Source organism: Leptinotarsa decemlineata, unplaced genomic scaffold, assembly GCF_025532065.1.
Source record: "Leptinotarsa decemlineata unplaced genomic scaffold, Ldec_3_MD MMD2_tig00000035_RagTag_RagTag, whole genome shotgun sequence".
Taxonomy (NCBI): domain Eukaryota; kingdom Metazoa; phylum Arthropoda; class Insecta; order Coleoptera; family Chrysomelidae; genus Leptinotarsa; species Leptinotarsa decemlineata.
The window spans coordinates 26338297-26355192 of record NW_027412540.1 but is presented as its reverse complement, the minus strand read 5'-3'; the positions used below and the strand labels follow the sequence as shown (position 1 = coordinate 26355192).

The 16896-nt window shown below is 37.7% G+C and overlaps 1 protein-coding gene across 3 annotated transcripts in view; it reads right to left on the bottom strand.

The window, feature by feature from the left end:
• Positions 1–1589: 1589 nt before the first annotated feature.
• LOC111516430 (proton-coupled amino acid transporter-like protein pathetic) overlaps positions 1590–16896 on the bottom strand; it is a 36094-nt gene continuing 20787 nt past the window's right edge. For all 3 annotated transcript variants that reach the window (XM_074172175.1, XM_074172176.1, XM_074172177.1), the window contains exons 5-9: positions 15426–15576; positions 13112–13233; positions 10312–10672; positions 10004–10182; positions 1590–5962 (exon numbers count right to left, since the gene is read on the bottom strand). In XM_074172175.1, coding sequence (XP_074028276.1) covers positions 5482–5962; positions 10004–10182; positions 10312–10672; positions 13112–13233; positions 15426–15576 — 1294 coding nt within the window. In that variant the 3' untranslated portion in view covers positions 1590–5481. The remainder of the gene's footprint in view (positions 5963–10003; positions 10183–10311; positions 10673–13111; positions 13234–15425; positions 15577–16896) is intronic.

Below are 16896 nucleotides of genomic sequence, written 5' to 3'. Positions count from 1 at the left end.
CACCCCCGTTAGGGGGTTGAAGTCACGGGGATGAAAACAGTGGAACAGTTGTTCCCCCTCGAATCAGAAATTGACGGGTTCGAGCGATTTTCCACATTTTCATGTTAACGCCGGAAACTCGAGGTGTTAAGTTTTCGTTGGACCACACTGTATATATATATATATATATATATATATATATATATATATATATATATATATGGTAAAATGGATTAACAGGGTCTCTCAGTCAAAAAATCAAAAATCAAACTCTGCTTTACTTTGCCAAGCTTTCGCTTCTAATGGGAAGCTTTTTCAGGGCCTATAATTTAATGATTTTTGAATATTTTCGCCTTTGATTAACATTACAAATCATACTTACAGTAAAAATGAGTGAAAAACAATAAATTGACGTAAAAGTTGACATGTATACGATTTTTTTGTGGGTTTGACAAATGTCATACCTTCACATAAATGTCATTTTTCAATGGGTATGATGATTTGATAATGTTTTACTGTAATGAAAGAGTTATTGATTGATACATCTTTCATTATTATTATATTTTTGATGTAGTTCTAGTAAATTACTATATATACTGCTGAGATTATCAATGTCAGTTTTCTTATTCATACAATCAGAAGACTTATTAATTTCCACCATTTCAAGAAAAAGGCGTTTGGAAAAAAAATATTTCCAACAGTTTTTTGGTGACATTCTTTCAAAGATATATACATGCGTTGGAAAGTGCCAATCCTGGTAGATTTTGACCAGAGTCTGGAACTCTCTTGCAATCCAGTTATTTGGTGTTAGTTTGTTAACGCCAGGAGCAATGCCAGTGACAGGTTCTGGTTCAATCGAAAACCTTTAGTCCCTCTCTTGCTAGGGGTTCTGCAGCATCGTTACCTTCCATGCATGTGTTGTAAGGAATCCAAACCACAAAGAAGTTGTTGAATCTTTCTATCCAGGAGTCTTTTTTTGATATTGGCTACCATCTCGGTTCTGGTGCAGGTGTTTCAAGTCGCAGACCCAGGACAGACATATCTACCTGCCTATGAACCTATGCGACTGTATTTCTAGCTGAAATTAATGCTATTGAAATGTGTGCGGAGAGATTTGAAGAATCCAACCTCATACGCAAGTCAATGAAAATATTCTCGGACAGTCAAGCGGCATTGGAAGCTCTTGGCTCCTGCCGAGCAACGTCTAAATTGGTAGCAAATTGCCAAAAACGACTATCCTCGATAGGAAGACTTAACAGATTGTCTCTGGTATGGATTCCTGACCATACTGGCCTGGAAGGTAATGAGGCTGCTGACTCCCTTGCAAAGGAGGGTTGTTGCAAGCAGCTTCATCATCATCATGACATATAATTATATATATTAAGGCCCGATTACTGATCCCTGGGGCACACTGCCTGATAGTTTCTCCTATGTTGCCCGTTTAATTCAATTGCGTAATTCAGGCTTAGAATTTCTGTACAATTTTCAAGAAACATTTGTTTGTCAAAAATTCTTAATAGCTTCAAGATTCTCGAAATTGTTATCAATCAAGATATAAACAAGGTATAAACAAGGAAGTTGAATATCATTTGAGGAAACATATATACACGTTTTCTGTTATATGGGTTTTTATTTGAACAAAGCAACTTAAATTAACAGAAGTAATCTGGTGAAAGTTATTCCCTGATAGAAACAATAATCAGTAAGTTGCTACTCCAAGAAGTAATAGTTATCATGTAAAATTATAAAGATGTTGACAGTGATTTAAAATTATCACTTTCAACAAGTACTATTCAAAACATCAAAATGAATAATAAATCTAAATTACTTTGGTAGATGACTTTCTTCATTTCACCCCTTCATTATAACTGATAGAAACGGGATGAAATATTTGTCGAATCAAATTTAAACAAAGTCAACACCTAAATTCATATAACGAATAAGGCGACATTAAGGAGAATAAATAAAAATACAAATATGGAAAACACAGCCTTTGTTTAAACGAGGTGTTTCACACGGTCTCTCAATAGTGGTCTCTTAATAGTATCACCAAGAATTCAGTCTGCCTGTAGATCGAAAAGGGTTATTCAATTGCAAATATTCGAAAAATTATCACTTCCATTGTCACATTGTCTTGAGCTCTAAAATAAGGTATTAGTATGCTCATTGTGGGTTCTAATACCTTCCCTACCAGATATTTTTCCCGTGAGACTTTATCTAGGAGGGTCTGCAAATTAGAATCTGCAATGTTAAGTGGCTTACAGGACTGTGAAGTTATGATGACCCCTAAGAAATCTCGAGGAGCTATTGACATAGCTTCTTCAGAACACAAGGCTAACGATATGACATAGACACGTAGTCAATAAATCAATTCCTAGTACCTAATATTATTTGCTACCCGATTCATACCTAATTTTCACCTGTTTTCTACCTGTAGTTGAGCTGTTGAGAATGGGAGCTTTGTCACCCCTTACTGAGTCATGACCGGTGGGAGAAATGGAATCTTATCTTCACGAGTTTGACCATTTAAAATATGTTTATGTTATTTATTTTTAAACTCCATCTCTAACTGAATAGAGTTCAGAATTTGGATTTTTACGGCTCGAATAATCTAACAGACTGATAACAGATTTCTACACATCTGCTGCACATCTTGAGGGTGGGACTTCTCTCCGGCAGCTGTATTAGATTATTTTTAGGTACGGGTGCGAACAATTTCAAGCAATCCCCACTTATTCTGTGAGGTTAGGAACTAGGAAAAAATTAAGCAAGTGGATCGTGAGTGAAAAAATGTATCACCGCTCTACATTGACATAACCGCTAGTTATTTCATAACTTTGATGTGTGTATATGGAACTGTTACTATGAAAAATCAAATCTGTGCCAGTACTATCGATTGCAAGGATTATTCCGTTCCTGGGGGCAAATGAATTTTCAGAAGATATCAAGATCGGTGGGTCTATAGGAATTTATCTCAGTCTGACGATCAAAATCACGATCTGAAAATACAGTCCACTGTTTTCTCCACAAAATCTATCGAAGCGGCTGCAAATACGCAATGGTCACGATTCAAAGATCGTGAGTCCAAATCCTCTTAGATAGAATCCAGGGAATTTTTCATGATAAGGTGGGTTAATTCTGCTATGTGACATGGCTGGCAGAACTGTGAATAGCCAAGATGCTCCTCAGGTGGCTCTGAAAGGTACCAAAATAACCTAACCAGGAAAAGAGGGTAGTAGCTTTAGTAGTTAAAGCTGTAGATACCAATAAAATTAGAAAAGAGCCCCCGTGAGGTAAGCACAGTCCGATTGTGTGGCTCTAGATCAGTGGTTCTTAACAGGTGGTTCGCGAACTACTGGTGGTCCCTGGAAGCATCCCAAGCGGTTCGCAGAGCCATCTTTATAAATATGTTAGATGAGTCGACGCGATATAATGCGACCCGCCGCTAAAATGTTTGAAGAAGAGTTACTATTTTCTCAAGAACTTGAAACAACGTCGCAAGGTGCAGATGTTATGGTTGCAATAAGTCAATATATGGAGAACCATGGACTTATGTGGAAACGGCTTGCGGGGTTTTGTACGGACGGAGCTCCTGCTATACTTGGTTCTCGCTCTGGTCTTGCAGCATTGATAAAAACCAAAAATCCGTTTGTTAGGACGCACTGTGTTATTCTTCGTCAAGCACTAGCTGCCAAGAAACTTCCAGAATGCTTTGCTTTGACGATGAAAATAGCTTTAAAAGTAATAAATTTCATTAAAAAGAATGCACTCGATACTCGTCTCTCAAATAATTGTTTTCTGATATGAACTCTGAACATGAAACTTTGCTTTTCCACACGGAATTGCGTTGGCTTTTCAAAGGAAACATGTTGTTGAGGTTGTACGAACTAAGAGAGGAAGTAAAAATATTTTAACTAACAAGGAAAACACAAAGTTGTTTGATCAGTTCTGCGACTCCAAATTTCATATACATTTTGCTTGTTTGGTCGATTTTTTTGCGCAACTGAACAAATTAAACCTTCTACTGCAAGGGTCGGGAAATTTGAAGTTGCAATCAGTGCATTTATCGCTAAAATCGAGCTATGGATCAACAAGGTCGATAAGCTTAATCAGATTATTGATGGACAAAGTGCTGAAATTAAAGAAGAAATACAAAAGAACATATTACATTTGAAAAACTTGAAAATTGAATTCAATCGCTATTTTTCCGACCGCGAGGATAAAAGTATTCTAAAGTTGATCCGCAATCCATTTATTGTAAACGCTTCCGAGGTGCCTGATGAAGTTCAAGAAGAAGTAATTGATATGCCACACGACAGCAACTCAAAAGATACATTCGAATCAGGAATTAGTCTTGAAGAATTTTGGAGCCAAAAGAAAATTTCTTTACCAAAACTTGCTATTCGTTACCTAACTTTATTTTCTTCGACGTATCTATGTTTTCGTTGCTTCTGATTATTAAAAACAAGCACCGAAATCGGTTGGATGCCACTGCTGGTACGCGTTTAAGTTTAAGTAACACTGTACCAAGGATTCAGAATTCAGTAAAGAATATGCAATCACAAAAATCGCATTGATTTACAATGCAATTTTTGTTACAGTTACAGATTTTACCTAATGATTAAATGACATTAAATAATTTTATGCCTATTTTATTTAGAGATGAATTAGAACGACCATTCCATTTATTTACTGTACTGTACTGTATTTTATAGTTATCGTATGGTACTTTATATCAACTACAAACTAGTTAACCAACTTGGTGGTCCATGGCCTGACAAAAATTTTGTCAAATGGTCCCGCATGACTATAAGGTTAAGAACCACTGCTCTAGATGTAGATTACGTTGATCAATGAAGTCAATTTTGAACAAAAAAAACGCGATTTCTTAGGCCCAGGCGTTATATAATCTTGTTTGACAAACAAAGTTATGAAGACTCATTCTTGAATAATTCTTCAATAAAAGAACTCTCAAGTATAAAATTTGAACGATTTAGATATTGAAGTTCATTGAAAGCTTCTAGATCGTTTCGAAACAATTCGTCCCGATTTACCACCCTTCAGATGGTCGCAGTTTGGACCCGGTTCAATAACAATAAAATCAGAGACATGCCCCCGAGTTAGGACGAATTATTTTGAAACGGACTAAATGAATACTTTCATCTGTAGATGGTTCAATCTGAGCAGGCGACCAATGTGAAACACCTCACATACGACAAAATCACAGAGGAAATTGTGTAACAATACATAATACCGATTTCATTATGAAAAACATAACCTTACATAGTATAATTTTAAACCTATTCTACCGAAACTTATTCCGGAAGAATTAATAATGCAGAATTCATTTTCCATTCTTTGGCCACATTCTTCCGAAAAAAAATCGGAACTGAAGACCTCTGATGAATCTTACCTTAGAAGTAGATATAGAAAAAGTGTCTTAACTTAGTTTATGGACCGACGTTTCATATCTGATACCCCAAGCGAATAATTTATACTGAATTAACCTACTGTGCTATTCAATGAAAGTGTACTGTTTAGTAAAAGCGTACTGTTCAGTTGGACTGTACTTTCTGTTGTATACAATTTCACTATATCTTCAATAGCCGACTTTGATCCAAATACCAAAGCTAACATTGCAGTTATGAATACAATTATATTTTTGAAGATTTTCCAGTGGAATCTCCCGAAACCCTTCTCCCAAAACGTTAGCATTTCAACTATTACAGGAAGAACTAGCCCGAGGAATGAAAAACAGAATGCACCAATCAACGAGACGAATGGAACAATCATCGGTAAGGCAACTGCTAGGGACACGCATAAAACTACGGATATTATCCGCACCACATACATGGCCCATGGTCCTTTGTGTTCGTAACGTTTTTTCAATGCACCCCATGTTAAATCGGTGCAGACAGTGAACTGTAGTCCAAATGTGCAAAAGGCTGCGATACCAACAAGAACGTTGACAGCTTGTGTAGCACTGAAATAAAAGAACGAGATATTAGAGAAACATAATTAGAAAGTATCCAAAAAACACTTTTTGCGTGATTCTAGGCTGGGGAATGGTTTTTGTTGTGTCTGTTTTGTTTGTTACATATATGTGTGTTCCCAAGAGTAGCAAGGGAAGAAATGGACAACTCTGGCAGAGCCCCGCAATACTGGAGAAAGGCTGATTACAATGGGGGTTCGCCCGGGGTGAGTGGCGGGGGATCACTGTCTCTCTCTTATGGGTGTTTGACAGTCCCCCGGTGCAGACCACACGGCACTCACCCAGTAAAGTTATCGGTCAACCACCCAATCCCGCGTCTGCGGGTAACAGGCGTTGGCCGGTTTCAAGCTAGATGTGTGGGAGAAGTGTCTCGTAAGAGCCCTCGGCGGTTACTCATCCAACGCTGGAAAGGTAACTTTCCTAACATGAGTGCCCCTCGGGGTAACGTAAGGGTATGCGGTGCAGACCACACGGCGTACACCCAAAAGTTGTTGATGAACCGCCCTATCCCGCACCTACACGGGTAATGGGCGCGACATCTTCGACATATGATGTGTGGTAGAGGATTCTCGAAAGAGTCCTCGACGGTTACTCATCAAACGTTGGAAAGGGAACTTTCCTAACATGAGTTCTAGGGGGAAGGTGAGTGTCCGCTCGCGGCTGGAGGCTAGCGAGCCTCATCTCCAACTGGCGTTGGCCTCTTAGGGGCAGCGGCTCCACTAGCGGGTAAAGGGATACGGGGATGCGGTAATCCATTCATGGGTGCATTGCAGCCCCATACCGAGGCACTGGACGGCTTATGCTGTTCCGTGATCCTCGCCTGCTTCTGTACGGATCCGAGCGTTCGAGGTGTCGGGGCTCGCGGTCCTTCCGGGCTCTAGTATCCGAGTCTAGTCTTGGAGGGCACCAAGGCAGACGCTTGAGGTGTCGGACCCCGGTTGGACGGAGCTACTAGTATCCGAGCTTAGGACCCCGACCGGCCACTTCCGGAACCATATTCCCAATTGATTTGGCATGGTTGGCGGGGGTAGGTGTGCGACGCGAGCACTCTCTGGCGAAAGAAGAGCTTAGTTAACTTGTACGAACGTTCGGTCGAACGCTGCCGATGGTCCTGTCTCTTGGTTAGCCACACTAAGTAGATGTAAGGAGGCAACTCCGGGTTCGGTGAGCGGGAGGAAGCCCTGCGAAATCCTGTTGGTGTGGGGTCAGGGGCGGTACCCGCAAGGATTTCCCGAAAATCCACCCCTCCACACCCGATCGCATCCAATGCCAGGGTGCGTCTGGGGGGCCTGACCGGCCCCCCGGGGGGTCGTAACTATGACTCTCTTAATGTCCCCTGAACGTTCAGTAAAGACACCAACCCGGAAAAAAGTTTGGACACCGTTATCTCCAGCCGCGAGAGTTTACATTCTCTCAAAGAGAGATATTTTTCCAAAATGAAATATAAATCTGGGTATCATTGGTGACTGCAACTGAACTTGATACAATTTTGTAACTCGTGTGTGTAGATGATGAATAGAACAGGTCCCAAAATAGAGCCTTGTGGAACTACATATCACTGAATTAATTATTCCGTCAAAAAAACTTTCGCAGAAACTACACATTCCACCCCGAATTCAACTGCCTCTGGAACTCGGATGCAGAAGTTGATGAAATCAAAGTCCGTTTCATCTGCCGCTTTTGTGGTCCGTGGTACGAAGGAATGAAGGTACTGATTAGTTCTACAGTGCGGTTGACAAAATGTATCTGTGTTCCTAGGAGAGGCTGGAAATCCGAACCTGGATAGGACAGCGAACAATTCGATTTATAATATTAAAGAATGTCTTCTAGTCTTTACGATCTCTTCTGATACGGAGTGTTTGGAGATCGGTAATGGTTAGGTTAGGTCAGGTCAAAACTGAGTGGGTCTATTCGACCCACTCAGCAGCAGCAAGAGAGTCCTGGCCAGTATGGCCAGGAATCCAGACCAGAGAAAATCTGTTAAGTCTTCTTATTGAGGAGAGTCATTTTTGGCAATGTAGTTTTCTGGATTCAAACACAAACAATCTTAGGAATTTTCTTTGAACTTGTATTAATATAAAAAATATGACTGTGGAGTTCATTAAACAAAATTTCAAAGGTCATTAGGTATTTCACTGTACGATTTCTGAAGGCATGCCTGATACTAAACTGGAATTACACTGTAAAGAAGCTATCGTATAGTAAAACACTTCTGCGATTTTGCAATAAAGTGTTGTTTGTTATATATGCTTATCATAGATTTTCATCAAGTATTGGTCAATTCAATCACATAGTTCAGTCCTATATGCGATAGTGTGGAATAAAAGTAAGAAACATCAATATTGCATTTATTATCAACTTGGCTGTTTGATAAATCAATAGAGTAAACATTGCAAGTCAACAGACGGCGTCAACATATTTTCCTCTCTCCCTCCAAATAATCAAACCAGAAACAGTATATTATGCTACAGGAAAAAAAGTGAATTTCTTAAAACATCATAAGTCGACAAACTTTTTCACCATTAGTATTTTCAGTGCGTTCCAGCAAGATCAGTGATAGTACTGAGATATTTGAGATAAACATCTTTTCGAATGTTTTACTTGAAAAATTAACGAATATCAATGAAATATTTTTGAGCGAATATGTAGGTCAATTCCATATTTTCATTCATATACCAATGAGAAGCGTATATTTGAAAAACTACTCCTCAGTTCGTATATTCAATTACACAGAAATAACTTTTTCCGTTTCAATTTCTGTAGAAATTAAAACGGATATTCATAGAAAACGATACGCAACACAATAAATGGAACAGTACTGTATTAGATTGTTTCAAAAATGTTGTCCCTTTCAATGTCATGTGTTTAATTGTAGCTCCGTTTTAATTTTTGCCTCTTTTCAGCTTATTACTGTAGGATGCCGTTGGGTGATTTTCTGCCAATTTTTCTCTACGAATTCAAATTGAACCAAAGCGCTGCCCAAACAACAGGAAAAATTAACCAGGCATTTGGCAATCTGTTTAAAATCTGTTTTTCCGTTAATCAGCTGTCGCACCCCTACGAACGACAACCCTCAGAAATCGAAACTTGTGCGAGCTAGGGATTAACGAGGTCCTCCTAACACGGTAATGGCAATGATACTGTTAATGAACGCACTGTTCCAACGTTGGTTTTCGAAATTTCGTTCCGGAGATTTTAGCCTCGAACATGAGCCCCAAAGTGGTCGGCTTACAGTAATCTAGGACGGGGGTTTGAGGACCCTGGTGGAGACTAACCCATCACAAACGGTGGGTAGGAAACGTTCAGGGTAGTGCTTGGACACAGATGAGCCACCCAGGCACTTTCCAAAGGCAAAAACACACCAAAAAAAAAGAACACGGTAGTCAGCGGCTTTTGTAATTCCTTATAACTTTTTGCAAGCAGGCCTATCCCTCACAGAAGAGTCCTATTGTGAGGAGATCGACCAAATGTTCATTCCATCCTTCTCTGCATTGATTACGTCACACGCTTCTCTCTTTCACTGACAAAAGTTTGTCTCTGAAACACTTACCAACGATGCGCGACCTTGAAGTGAGCCAGAAGTCTCTTTGCTCATCTACTGATTTGAATTTCCCGCTGTACGCGCGGTAGCTTCTGATTGGTCGACTGTATGATGGCAAAAGTGGAGGAGTAGGTGTGGTCTGAAGTGGGCTTTGAAAGTCTCAGGCCCAATTCACACATTGAGGACGTCTGGCAGAGACAAGGCGCGGACCTTCGTCCCTTCCGTGTAAACTGGGCCTGAGGTACAAAAACCGCCAGAATGAAGCGCGAAGAAAATACGAGGGAGCTAAATTACTCCCAATTTATATGCTGACGGAATTCATCGACTTGTGATACGTTGGCAAAAGTGGACTTATTTAAATGGCGCTCATTTCGATTAAAATAAAAGAGTATTCACTGAAATATTACACTTAAAAGTAGACCCATAAAATGGGGCAAAACTTTTCAAGCAACCTAATAATATAAAACTTTATTATTTGATATAATACTCACTAATCTTCGATTGGAAGATTCAATGTTACAGAACCTTCAATGGCACTTCCATATTTCAAGTATCCAAAGAATCCTACTATTATGTAAACTAATGTAACTCCACTCATTCCTTGGTTCAATACTCCGCATAATCCAATGAAGTGTTGAGGTTTTCCCATGTTGTTTTCCAAAGGCATAACCTACACAAAAAATCACTGTATGCAGACAGCTTACAGATTCAGGGTGTTTGTAGAAACAAAAATTTACAAGGTTGAACGTGTCATCAAAATATCAGGTATACGTGATTCTAGCAAAATGATTATACTTACCACTCCAATCGCTTCGATGGCGAAAATAGTAATACTGATGAATGTTGGAAATGTGGAGATATCGGCGACTTGCCTTCGCTCAGAAATTGGAGGAATATCTGCTACTAAATAGTACATAGTGATACCCAATGCGACGGCCATACATCCGTTCGCTACCGTTGAAAATGGCGCTAAATACTTCAAGTTTGGAACACATGCCAGCATAGCGAGTGGAACCATTGCTACTGCAATTGTTATCCTTATTTCAAGCTCATAGCCGATATAGTAATCTATCACATAATCGAAGTGCCTGGCAACTATCACAGCGTAACAACTGCAGGTCATAAAGTAGGCGAGGAAAAGGCTGGAAATAACCACTGTCCTGAAATGAAAAAAAATCTCATTTCAATAACTCAAATCTAATTGATAACTTAATTCAATTCTCGTTTATTTTTCCAGTCATTATAGTTGCATTGAAATCATCAATGAAGGTATACTTCTTCGTGATGTTTTCAATCTGAACAGAACTCAATGTGATGAAATCGTTAATGAGCAGTACAAAATTATGTTGAAGAATCATAGAAAAAAAATTGACCATTCAAAAAAAGAGTATTTCAGTAACAAATTTCTTGAAGTTGATAACAAATCTAAAGTTTCCTGGAATATAATTAAACAAAATACAACATCCAATAATATGAGCAATTGTTTTCCGAATTATTTTTAAACTGATGATGGAACTCGGGTTCATGGTGGTCCTGTTATTCCTCAAGTCTTTAATGATTATTTCATTGACTCTGTAAATTCTCTAATCAATGATTCTGAGCCTGCTGGTGAACATCATCACGATATAAAAACAAACTATTTTTTTCTTCATCCTTTAGACGAAACTGAACTTCTTGATATCATCAAGTCCATATCATCTAAGAACTCTAGTGGCATTGATGAATTACCAGGTAGAGTATTGTCGAATGTTGCTGAACTAATCATTGAACCACTTACATACCTACTTAATCTCTATTTCCTTGAGGGTTCATTTCCCTCGTGTCTTAAACATGCTATTGTAGTTCACAAGAAAATTGTTAAGCACTTAATTTCCAACTACAGAGGTATTGCATTGCTGTCTTCATTTTCAAAAATTTTCGAAAAATCCTATTTCAAAAGACTCGTATCCTTCTTTATAAAGTATAACCTACTCGCAAAGAGCCAATTTGGATTCCAATCTGGTTTATCCACCCAAGATGATACTCTTTCTCTCATAAACTTTATGATACTGGAATTCGCAGCCAAAGTCTAAAATGGGTTAAGACTTATCTGACTGGCAGATCACAATCTGTTAAAGTTAGGCTCAAATCTGGAATATATCATTCTGAAAATCGTAACATATTAACAGTTGTTCCCCAAGGTAGTGTCCTGGGTCCTACTCTCTCTTATTCGTCAACGACATCTCTAATATTAATCAACAACATTGTACTGTACAGTTTGCTGATGATACGTCCTTCTTATTGAGTTATTCTTCTTGTGAAGGGTTATCTGACCAGGCTGATATTGCAGTTGCTAATATGCCTAGTTACTGCGCCAGAAACGGCCTCGTACTAAATAGCAATAAATCTAATACCATTGTTTTCTCGCTTGGAGAAATGGACTGCAGTATATTGATTAGAGCTAATACTAAATCTATTGTGCAGAAAAAATAAGTCAAATTCTTAGGGTTGAACATTGACTCACAATTATCCTGGAATGATCATATTGACTGTATTTCTATAAAATTATCCAAGCATTGTTTCGTCATTTGGAATCTCAGAAATTCTGTCCCCATAAATATTTTATTAAGGTACTACTATGCCTATGTTCACTCAAGTCTAAATTATTTCTTAGTCTGCTACAGCAGCAAATTGAATGATCTGTTGATTGCTCAAAAAAGATACTAAGAACCATGTGTTTTAAAAAATATGGTGATTCTTGTAAGCAGTTATTTACTGAGTAACAAATTTTAACTGTGATATCCATGTATATTTTAAATTGTGTCACTTACATTAAGAATCATTACCATGAATGTCAGTAAAGGGATACTATCCGCATAGCTGCTGGTTATACTATCAGGCAAAATTATAATGTGATAGTTCCTGTACACAAATTTACATCTGTATCAAACGGACCTCATGTTATGTCTATAAAAATATTTAATAAACTTCCAACATTCATTGAGAAGATTTCAAATCCCATTAATTTCAAAAATAGCATTAAAAATATTATCCACAAAAATGCCTTTTATTCACATGATGAATATTTTCAAACTGATCTGGCTGCTTGACATCACGATTGTTTGCTTGTTTACTATTCTACTGTTTATACTGTTCTATTTTTTTTAAATTGTTTTATATAATTATCTCCTACATCTACTATTTATTTCAATTTGTTTTATGTTTTATCACTTGATATTTTCCAACTCCAATCTTTAATGTGTATATGACGATTTCCATGCTTGTCTCAGGAAAAATAAAGTATTGTATTGTATTCAAACTGGCGCCCAACTTGGGGCCAAATTTTCTTTCGTTATGTAAAAAGTAAAAGAATGTGAATGAACCCATTATAGGCGAATTAGTCAACCATTAGAAGTTATTTTTGATAGTCTTTACTTTACTATATTCCTGAGAATCACTATCAAAAAATATAACGCAATTTTTATCTGAATAAAAACGGATTTCAATTGATCTTTCAACAATAAATTTTCAACACTTCAAATGGAATAGGTATGAATCGTGAAAGAAACAAATTGTGTACTTTCAAAACTGAAAATTAAACTTCAAGATAATAAACAAACCTTGCTACGCCAGCGTATTCCCGCGCCCATTCCGGTCCTCTTAAGCAAGCTTCCTCTGCTACTTCTGGAAAGCTCATGTGAGTTTTTTTCGCCTTTTTATATAACTCATGTGCACACACCACCTACAATCAAATATTGAAATGATTTTTATAAAATAAAACGGACACATACAATCCTTGAACTTGACATTTTTGGCTACTCTTTTGCCTCGAAATCAATTAATAATGAAAGACAAATAATTTTGCTAAGGAATGTTATTACATTCGAATAAACTCCAGGTAGGAATTTATCCAACTTGGACACTTATACATTTTATTTATTCAGGCGGACCATGACTTTTAGGTCCACTAAATCGAACTCTAGGAAAACATTTACTATTGCCATAAGGAACCGAAATCACAAACATTTGAAAAGTCGTTGTTACGTATATGTTAGAGAAAAGTAAAATCAGCTCTACATAATGACCTGTAGATCCAAAAAGTTTTGTTCAGCGAGTCTGTGAGGTAATCATGTATCAACCGTTGGACTTTATATGTATTAGCAATTACTTAACCTATTATACTCCTTTATTCATTTATATTTGAATGACAAGCTTGAGAATATCTAGTAATTTTTCCATCAACTCAAACTACTTGTTATAACTGCATCATTCAACAACATTTTGATTATTGCAGCTCAGTACTTACTTAATTTGAATGAAAAATCTCAATTACAAAAAATGCAAAATAGAGGGATGAGGGTAATTCTGGGATGTAATTAACTCCTATAGCTTTAATTCTGGATGCACTAAAATGGTAACCAGTTACCAGCAGATTGTTTTATATGACTACTAGAACTATGTTGCTGTATCGCTGCTGTTCCAATGTTTTAACAGAATCAGAATCAACGAACATAGGCGTGCGCAGCGTTAAAGAACAGTGCTTTCAAAAAATTGTTCTACAATGCCATCTAGTGGCGAGTTACAGAAAAATTGATAGCCTAAAAACCTTTTCTATGAAAAATTACTTATACACGTCAAGTTTCATCACGATCGGTTGAGCGATGTAGAAGTTCATCACTTACCAACCAACCAACTAACCAACAAACATCCATTTTTATATATTAGACAAGTGGCCCCATCTTGCTGGAACCATGGTCTTGAGTTGAAACCTGCAAACTCCTGCAACTCTGGGACCAAAAAATTTCGCAACATATCGCAATAACGATCACTATTCGCATTGATTGCACGGCCTAGTACATGAAAATAAAGATCAATAATTTCTTTAGCAGACATAGCGTCCCAAACAACGACCTTTGGGCTGTGCAGGGGTCATTCAAGCTTTCGTCTCGGATTCTTCACTGCCCAATACCTGCTTATTAACATGACCATTCAGGTGGAAATTTGCTTCGTCTCTGAACAGTATGTTTTCAAAGTTATCAAATCGCTGCAGCATTTCGTTCGCAAAATTCAGTCGATTAGTCCGTATCCTTCAATCCTTGAACCTCTACAAAATAGCGGACGCCACGAACCCCTTCCCGCTCTCTTTCGTCGCCTTGTTTCGAATATGACGCGAAAATCTCCGATACTCTTTCTGGACACCTTGTACTTTTAGTAATGTCATTTTTAGAATTGGCGGGCTTTGTTTATATGTTTAGTTGTTGCCCGCGGCTTGGCCCGCGTATAATTTGGTAGTTGTAGTACTAATTAGTACTATGTTGCTGTATCACTGCTGTTCCACTGCTCTATGAAAAATTACTCATACATATAAAGTTTCATCACGATCGGTTGAGAGATGTAGAAGTTTATTACTTACCAACCAACGAACCAACCAACCAACGAACATCCATTTTTATTATATTAGATGACATTCATATTCAAGATAACACAACAGGGAGGTCAACCTGAGTATTTTAATGAATTTGATACTTTGATTTATGATATCCACAATTATTCTACCAGAAATAGAATAGATTTCTATATAAATAGAACGAATCTGAAAATGGCCATGAATTCTCTGTCCTTCAAGGGTTTAGATTTCTATAATAGACTTCCACAAATGATGAAAAATGCAAGGTCAGTAACAATGTTTAAACACAATTGAACATATCAGAAATCAACCCAATGTCGTTTATAAGGCATACAATATCAGTGATTAGTTTTACATTCCTGTGAATTCTTCTTCTTTTTTTTGGGGGGCGTGTGAATACCCAAAAATGTCAAAGATGACTCGTGTACCTCCCCAAATAACATTCAGGCTCGATTTATAACTACATTGAAATTACTCAGTGTGTTAGTAGCAAATCAAAGACATTGAAATGGAAAACATTCACTTACCAATATATAGGCGCAGTGGGTGCAAATGATAGAAACTACTATAGTTGCAACAATCCCCAACCCTAAACCAGATGCGTAAAACGCTGCAGGCATTGACAGTATTCCCGTTCCTAAAGATGCTTTTAATAGATGTGTGAGAGTACCGAAGTCCCTGAAAGTAACATAAATATAAGTACAAGATAAACCACTACAAACTAAATTTTTCGATCTCACGTTAAGTTGAGTTTTCTTATATTTCAACTCGACATTTATTCGAAACCAATAATTATATATTTACTCTCAGAATCGCCGACTTCAGATCAAAATAATAACCCAGCATTTTTTGCTACTCAAAGTATACTCGTATTTTTCATTTTTCTGTAACGACTGAATAATTATTTAATATAAGAATCTGATAATTTATATTGATTTTTTGAATTCCAGTTTAGCAACAATATATTTTCAGTAGTAAGTATAGTTATGCGCCGCCACTGGGCTCAATTATCGGCCCGGCGTGTCTCGGTAGAATGTACAGAGCGCCGAGCAAATGATAGAATCCTCCGAAGCCCCGATACATTCGGTAGGGCGCGCCAGCATTATCAACCAATGACCACTTCCCACACCGTGGGGTAAGTGATCATTGGGTCCGAGAATCATGTGCCCTGAACAAGCGCAGTGAGCCAAGAATGACAGCCTTCTGCACCTGTGCGGCTAAGATTTCTGCCTTAGTGCGGCCAGCCGGTATGATTTTGAGATTCGAGAGTAGAGAGGACATAATTCCACCAAGAACTCTAATAATCAGAACAACCATCTTGACAGAGTGATCTGGATAGAGTCTGTGGAGTTCGAAGAGAAAATCTCGATATTTTATCCGTGTTTCTTCCTCTTTCCTGACGATATTCGTCTCGCCAGGAGCTGAAAACTCCACGACAAATATCGTTTTGGTCTGGTGGTCGAGAAGACTACATTAGGCTTATTAGCTTGTATGAGCCTGAGGGTGGGAAACGAATAGTTCCAATAAATTAAATTAAATAAATTAATAATAATAAATTATTATCATTATTATTATTGTGACAAACTGTGTTATATAATAATACACTCTGAAACACAATATAAGAAATGTTCAAGGGTTCTTTCACAATGCCAGATTCCTCAGTGTCCGGATTTAATGCAATTGAAGTACACACATCGGAAAAGTCTAGGGATATTTTTAAAAATGGCAATAATTTTTTTTAGATCGCTTTAGGAAAAAAAAAGTTGACGGGTGATTATTAAACGAATGTAACTTACAACAAAATTTATTAAATGGTCAAAAATACTGAGTGCGCATATAAGCAAAACTAAAAAAAAATATGGCTCTTCTTTGGCACCCCGAAAAAAAATCATATTACAAAAAAAATTGGAATCAGTACAAAGTATGGCTTCCACGCTGGTTTATTACGGCCCTAGATCTATCGTGCATCGACAAAATGAGATTGTCAATGTCTTGTTG